Source organism: Bombina bombina, chromosome 6, assembly GCF_027579735.1.
Source record: "Bombina bombina isolate aBomBom1 chromosome 6, aBomBom1.pri, whole genome shotgun sequence".
NCBI classification, from domain to species: domain Eukaryota; kingdom Metazoa; phylum Chordata; class Amphibia; order Anura; family Bombinatoridae; genus Bombina; species Bombina bombina.
The window spans coordinates 419,321,247-419,329,896 of NC_069504.1; the positions used below are offsets into that span (position 1 = coordinate 419,321,247).

The window sequence follows — 8,650 nt, forward strand, 5'->3', positions numbered from 1 at the left end:
CTTTTACTATCTTTGCATGTATTTGTGTTGCACACAAATGGCTCCTTTATAGATGTTCTTCCCAGGTAGCCTCAGTATCACTCTCTGAAGCAGCTCTCTAACTTACTCAAATGTGGTCACGTTATTTGGCTGTTTTAACCCCAGTGATCTTGGAATAGACCTGTACACAACATCTTAAATGAATGCAGGCTCTGGTACACAGACATATCAGTGTAACTGGCAAGTGGCAGCTGAATGACTGATCCAAAGATCGGATCAATTAAAATATTAAAGATGCCTATAGGGGAAGTCGGAACTAATTATTTAAAAAAAATAATTTTAAAAATATTTCTTAAATAAAATTGTTAAATATTTTTTCTTCTCCATGGCAATTTGACACCAGGCATATTTCTTGCTCTTTTTTTACATTTGTAAGTTTACCCATGGTCATTTGGTTCTAGGAAATTTTTACTTACAAAATGCTACTTTATTTTATATTGTATTTATAGAAACTTGCTTAAGTTCATTTGGTTAGAAATGGAAAATAAAACTGGAATAAAACACATTTTAATCACTTCTATACAAATTAGAACACTTAATAGTAAATTGTAGATAGTAAAAAACTAATGTCACAGGTATTGGATAAAAGATGACAAGTTAAATACCTCACCAAGGCCCAGATTGTACTTAAATCCTAACCATAGTCTTCCATGTTGGAGTGCAATAGATGCTAGCTTATTTTACAGAATCAATCTGTAGCTCACTCCCATACAAAAGAAGCTAGCATTATAATAGACTTCAATATACATTTGCATACTTCCCAACATTGGTAGCACTAGCTAGGAATTAGGGAGGTTGCTGTTTTGTGGATGGGGATGTGTCAAGAGAGGTGTGTTCATGATAGGAAATGGGTAGGATTGTGGGTGTTTGGTTAGTTTGTGGGAGTTCTGGTGGTTTGTGGGCACATTCGAGTGGTTTAAGGATGGGCATAAGGAACATTTTGCAAATAGGGACATATGGCTGTCTCAGAGGAACAGAGCTCAGAAATAGAGAAAGTCAGACATCTGTAAATTTGTGGTAAATACCTATTATAGTTTGTACTAATTCTGTTCAGGAATTGGTTACCTGGTTTTTGGTAGTGCTGCGCAGGACAAGGTATGTGAAAAAGATCAAGGGATTTGTAAACAAATTAACCACTTAACAACTAAAAATATTAACTATAGGATACATGTAGAGAAGTGTTGAAGAAATAAATCAATTTATCCCTTTAGAGGCCAACATTGCAGAGCAGCTGATATTTAGGTTAAAGGGTAACCAAGAGCAAGAAAGCACACTTGTTGAGACAAGCATATAACTCTCCTTAACAGACAACAATAAATTATGGCCTAGTGTTTTGATCCATGTAGGAAAAGGGCTGACTGGGTGATTCAAGCTGTATTATTATCTACCTTTGATTTTAATTGTTTTTTTATTTTAATTTTTTAAAACTACATTAACAGCATTGAACAACATTTAAATACTTAAAAAAAGTTGGAAAAAAAAAAGTTAAAAAAAATGCTTGTTTAACCTGAGTAAGGGGGGCATAGCTCTGAAATTCCTTGTGGTTACTGTTTGGCCAGACAGACAACTATTGAGATACATCATTCATTGTTTTTAATGCAGGTATAACATTTTATAACTTTATAATTAAAACACTTCTTAAAGAGATACTAAACCCTTTTTTTTTCTTTCATGATTCAGATAAAACATGCACTTTTAAGCAACTTTCTAATTTAGTCCTATTATCACATTTTCTTTGTTCTTTTGCTATCTTTATTTGAGAAGCAAGAATGTAAAGATTAGGACCCGGCCCATTGTTGGTTTAGCACCCTGAATAGTGCTTGCTTATTGGTGTCTAAATGTAGCCACCAATCATCAAGCACTACCCAGGTGCTAAACGAAAAATGGGCCGGCTCCGAAGCTTTACATTTATGCTTTTCAAATAAAGATAGCAAGAGAACGAAGAAAAATTGATAATAGGAGTAAATTAGAAATATGCATAAAATTGCATGCTATATATAAATAATTAAATAAATAAAAATGTGGTTTGTATCCCTTTAACTATTTATGCTCTGTTTTTTTAATATAAAAACAAATAACATGGCCTGAATATATATATAGAGAGAGTTATCATGGGGTTAATTCAATGGACATTGCACTCTAAAATTTTCTCCCTTTAATCTGTTCCCAAATGGTCCATTTTACCAGCTGGAGTGTATTTTAATTGTTTGCAAACAGCTACTTTACCTTTATTTTATTATTTGAATTCCATGGTTTGTGACCAAATAAACGGCCACCTGCACTAAAAATACCAATTACAAACATATTCTCTACTAAAAAGCTATGTAAACAGGAGATAACAGCACAAGTCAGGGTAGGATTTTTTTTTTAATCTTAAATAGATAGTTGTTCTCACTGAACCCCCCCCCCCCCCAGAAATATTTAGCATTTCAAAACCTATTGTTTAGTCATAGATAGTCTTTGCAGTCCGCTTTACCTTTTAGGGCATATCCTTGAAAACAACAGGTGATGGTTTCAATGAGAAAAAACTGCTATTTCAAGTAAAAAATAAACATGAATGAATGATTTCCCATGTATTTAAACTCTACAGTAGATATAACGAGTAATTTGTTTATGAATCTATGTTATTGTCCTCCATAAAGCAATAGACGTAACAAGATCCATAATTAAAATAGCATTGCCAGGTGTCAAGTATTGAAATGAACAGCCCAGTTTTTCATCTGACTGCCCAGCAAAATATTTATAAAACTATAGACAATTAACTGATCAGGTTTGATGTGGGACTGCAGAACCTAAGGGGCCGATTTGTCACATGTCGGACGGACATGATTTGCTGTGGCGAATATGTCCGCCCGACATTGCTAAATGCCAACAGCATATGCTGTCGGCATTTAACATTGCACAAGCATTTCTGGTGAAATGCTTGTATAATGCCGCCCCCTGCACATTCGCAGACTATCGGCCGCTAGCAGGGAATGTCAATCATCCCGATCGGATACGATCAGGATGATTGCTATCCGACACCTCAGAGGTGTCTTATAACCGCTGCTTCTTAACTTTTGTTTCCCGTGAGCCTGAAGGCTCATGCGGAAACAGCTGCATCCACAGCTTGTTAAATATATCCATAAGTGTCATCTTTGGAAAGATGTGGATATATAGCTGGAGGGTGTGCAGGTTAATGGGATTGATTAAAAGTCTGATATAGTCATTGTGGAATTATGTCTCTAGGGCCATGGCATATGATCTGAAGTTAGTTAACAATCATTACCTACATCCTGCCTGTGGCCAGGCTGCTTGCTGTCCAGTACTTTTGTGGAGGTAAAGCTGGGAAAGAATTTATTTTTCACTTGGGGGTGCACAACATTGCAGTGATAGTATGCAACGTATATGAGAGACAAACTTTATATTGACAAATAACTGACATATACTAATAATTAAAATGCAAGTAGCACAGATACAAACTGAACACAATATACTGAGTATATTTACAGAAGCTTGGTTTTTACTTATAAGTTAAGATAAATTCAATGTTCGGCACTTACAAACTTAGCTATATTATGTTAGTAGCTGTCATTCTATAAGAATGAAGCAAAATTAGATAATATCCCACATATCCTTTCTTGCTGACTTAGGGTAAGTCACTTTTTCCAAAATTTACAAATTAAATAAAAAGCTGTCCTGAAAAAAAATATTTTATAGACTGAAACTTTATAAAACAGAAAAAAAGATGATTGTCTGACTTACAAACCCCATTACCTGGTAAACTTAATAAAAGGCAGGCCTGTCTCACTATAATCACTTCATAATATACGTAGTTACAATCACTTAACCATCAACCACCTTGGATGGTTTCATTTTGTTACAATAACTTAACCTTATATTCAAATGCATGGTTACATAATCTCATTTAATAATAAAAAAAAAACATTTACATGTATTATATAATCATTAAATGCCACCTAATTCTAAAACATGAATATTTCTAACATAAATTCATTTTCAATACTTTCTCTATATACTATATTAGTCATTTCTCAGTTTTTAGAACATTTTATCAGATTTAGAAAAATCATTCCTGTTTTCACACATCATTTCCTTAAAGGAACATTTATCTCTAAACAAATATAGATAGATTGGAAAGGACATTCTTTAAATTATTATTATTATTATCATCATTATTAGTTGCATGAAACAAAGGTTAAGTTAAAGCTGTTGATTTTAATACTAACAATAAATAATGGACTTTAGGGACCTACTGCCCACTATAGTAAGAAGACCTCCCAAGAACATATTGTATTTATGTATTAAAATATTGCAAAAAATATCAAAATGTCATCTCTTTACATGCAGCACAGAAAAAAAAAATAACTTAAATGTCCTTTTAAGAAATAAAGAAAATATTTATAGCCAAAATGTCTTCCCTGCTCTTGTCAGTAAATGCTAAGTTACTGTGTGAGAATTACATCCTGTAGATCCACAAAACAGGATACAGTAGCATTTTCAGCTCCAGCTGAAAAGAGAGTTTATCCTGGTCTCTAGTGCCATCTAGCCAAAGTAATGTTAGTTTTGCTCTAGTAATAAAGTTTACATTTGAATGAATGCTTAATAATATGCCATACATTTTAGAAAAATTAAATCATTTAGAAAGAAAATGTTTGTTAAACCTTGTACAAGCAAATAATTTGTAAATAACATCAAAAACTGCTAATAAACCAGTTTATTATGTGTTGGTACTTACTGTAGAAAACATATTCAGTGTAGCTCGACCAGATCTTGTCATCAGTGTATTGATTAACAAATGAGGCGGTTACTGAGGAATTGCAGGCTACCATGTGGAATCCACATTCTGAAAGCATGTCAAATGCTCGCTCTAGATGCTTAAACTTGAGATAAAACCTGGAGGTGTACTTTTCTGGAGCCCGGTCAGGGTCCCTACTTTCATTTAGAGTATCCCCAAAGACCTCTTTTGCAAGGGAAATTCGTCCACAAATCAAAATTCTTGGCACCCTCCGAAACTTTGCATCCGCTTGACTTTCTCTACCCATCGTGCAAGATCCTCGGTACCCAACAGTGATAAAGCCCCACTTTCTATCTGAAGGCATCAAAGATGAAGATGGGCATATTCTGGTTTCGCTTCCTTGTGAGACTTCCTCATAGTCACTGTGGTAGTAATCATCTGGGCTCTGTTTCACTTCATCTGGTGCAAGAAGTTTTACTAACTCTGGGAGCAGAAAATATTCAGCTTCTCTTTTCAACCTTCCTTTTTCTGGGAAGTGATCAGGCAAAACCACCTGCCTGTCCCTGAGATAGTCGAGAACATATCGAAAAAGAAATCCATCTCTGTCAATAAAGAACCTTCCTTTAGCATCTTTGGCCAGGTCATTTAAGGAGTCTCTTTTTGAAGTAAACATTTTCCACAGTAATGAATGCGGTATACTGGTCAAAGTTTGATGGCGTGTAAAATAAACTTGACCGCCGACATTGAGTTCAACTACTTCAGGAAAAGACTGTAAGATAGTCACTTGGTCTCTGGGTGGGGCATAAGTTCTGCAGTTTCCACTTAGAGCCATTGTAATATCAGATAAATGTAACCAACTGGAAACCTCTCATGAAGTTGTAAAATAAAGTATTAAAAGCTGTATTACATATCCCAATGGTCCAAAGATTATCTTGCTATTTTGAGCTTTGTAATCATACAGCAAATTACAATTGAACACAAGCAAATTGGCCTCTGGCACTTTCCAAATGGATTTGATTTCAGCAATTACTGACTAAAATATTTGTAAAAAAAAATATATCTGTAAATGATACTGTATACCACATAAGTCACTGTATGCAAGGTCAGTCTTAGCATTTAAATATACTATGATCTGTGAAGGAAAAAAATAGATTTTGTTAAACTAAGTGGCAGAATAGCAAAATCAATATAAAATATAGGCATTGATATATACAGTTTATTTTGGCTTAAAAGATCATTCCTTATGTAAAACTGGTAACCCATTTTTCATTGTGATGCAATCATTGCACAATTAATACATTCATAAATAAAAAGATATTCTATGTAGCAGTCGATTTTGCTTTAGAACATTCAAATGTGAAAGATGTAATAAACAGAAATATGGTTATCTATAAATCAAGTGTTACATTTAATAGCAAGAGATGCTTATAATAACTACATATGTTAATAGGGCATGTGTTTAAGCAAAACAGCACAAAACAAAAATGAAAACTGTACTGTACCTGAATTTTAAAATGCTTTTTGTGACTAAATAATCCAGTTGATTTAAACCCATCCAAGAGAGAAAAAAAAATAAAAATGATATATTTGTATGTGTAGATATAATTAAAAAAGAGTATCAGAAATGAGTCAGCTATTACTGGATGTTATTAAGCCAAGGAAAGTTAGTAGTTTTCAGGTAAGCAGCTACAGTGCCAGATTTCCAGGTACAGTGCTCAGCAAACAAATGCACACTGAAATAAGACAGGCTTGTTATTTAGGGGAAAACGATTGCTACAGATGGGATGCTGGCTTAAAAGCCTTGCAAAAAACTCCCAGTCACAGTGGCCAGCCTGCATGGAGCAGGATGTACATTTAGTACTCTACATATTAACACAAACAAAAAGGCTACCATAGTTCCAGAAAGCCTGCAAAAAAAAATAAAGAAAAAAAGAGAGAGAGAAAGGCAGAGCAGTTGTGGTGTGCTTTAGCTGATATCCAAGCACTGGGTGCTTTGCTGCTTGGTTGTTGAGCCTGCTTTGGCTGCTGAGCTGGGTGGATCCACAGTTCCCAGAGCTGTTCTGAGATGCTGTTGTTTCAGCAGGCAGTGAAGAAACCATCCAGGGAAATAACTATTACATCATCTTAAAGGAATATGGTTTTGAAAAAGCAGAATATTAAAAGTGAATGTATTCATCTATCAAGCGTGTTGCATTTAGTTGAATGTATGCATTAAACAGGTGAACAACAATTCTCAGTTGTAAGCTGGTTCATAAGCACTTTCCCTTGGGTGGTTTAACCTATTAACCTCTATTTAAATTGTCACAGTGTGCACTGATTCCAACTGTTTCTGTTACTGAAGATTATAGCAATTAAGAATGTTGCTTCCTATTACAGTTATAGCATTTGGTTCAGAAGTATGCATACTCATACTAAACCTCTATTTCTTAGTGCAAATTTGTGTGTGTGTGTGTGTATAGATAGATGATAGATAGATAGATAGATAGATAGATAGATAGATAGATAGATAGATAGATAGATGGGCAGATAGATAATACATTTTAAAATTCACCTTGAGACTGTAGAAGTACCTTTATATTCTGTATGTTCAAATATCCAGGTTTCTGAACAATTAATTATTATAAGTAACTTTACACAGACAAAAAAATGTAATTAACAGATTTTCAAATTAAATTGTTAAATGCTGTGGAATTCCCCTTGGTAATGTTTCTTAACTATTTGTTGCTGCTTGTAGTTAGTACATTTATATTCAGTAATAATATATAATGTGATCACAACCTACAACAGAAGTATTAAAAAGATTAATGAAAATGCAGTTAACCCTTATTCTGACCTGCTTAACAAAACAGTGCCAAACGTATCATATATTATTAATCTAAAACAAAAAGGCATACTGTGCGTTGCTCATCTAAAAAATATTAACCAATAGGAAATTGAATAATAATTAAAAAAACAATATTCTTTGTATTACATTTTAAATATTTTTTATGTTTCAACAGCACTCACTGAACTTGAAAAAGTCTATGTACAACCTTCTTTTCATGTATCTAGAGTTTATTTGACATGGAGCACTAGGCCAATGTGGGTGTGGAGGAGAATATAAATTGAAGATCATCCAATAGAAAACAATGCATAAAAACATGTCAAATGTAAAACAGAAGTATTTTTACAATTGAAAATTGGTGTGGGGATTATTTAGAAAAGGATTTAGAGGAAAAGTAATGGTTTGCACTGCAAATACACATTTGCATTATCCTTTAGAAATCACTCTACAGTTTGTAATCAGTGCACTATAACATTATTTTTGTGAGATATCTCTGGAGGTTGACTAAACAAAAAGACCTATATTAGTAACAATAAGGCTCTGATTTTTGTATAGTTCCATAGAAATGGTATATTTGACTATATTAGTGATTTTAAGCCTATAATAATGTGGGTTTGATAGAAAAAGTTTTGCTATTTCTTTACAAGAGAGGTCTGACACACATTTTTTAAGGACAAATTATATTTTGGTCCTTGAGAAGCTGTGATTTTCAAAACTGTTTACTGTTAATTGAATAAAAGTATCTTGTATGGCAGGGTTTCAAACTCAAAGTAATTCTAGTCCATTAGAAATCCTAGTTATTGTGTGGCTTACCTGAAACTCTGTACTGTGTTATCTTCACCAATATTTTGCTTTGAAAGAATTTGACAATGGTATTTGAATCCACCATTTAGGATCTTTAAACTTTTTAAATTCAAGGGCTCTGAGCTCATGAAAAAAAGCACATTTTCATTCTCTTTGACTGCTTTTTGCATGGTTCTTTTTCAACATTAAAGGACCATTACACACTCATTTTTTCTTTGCAGAAATGTTTTGTAGATGATCTATTT

At 33.6% G+C, this 8,650-nt stretch overlaps 1 protein-coding gene across 1 annotated transcript in view; it reads right to left on the bottom strand.

Moving 5' to 3' along the window:
- Window positions 1-5,609, bottom strand: part of KCTD16 (potassium channel tetramerization domain containing 16) — a 457,442-nt gene extending 451,833 nt beyond the window's left edge. Inside the window, exon 1 of the mRNA XM_053717154.1 lies at window positions 4,778-5,609. Coding sequence (XP_053573129.1) covers window positions 4,778-5,609 — 832 coding nt within the window. The remainder of the gene's footprint in view (window positions 1-4,777) is intronic.
- Window positions 5,610-8,650: the final 3,041 nt, after the last annotated feature.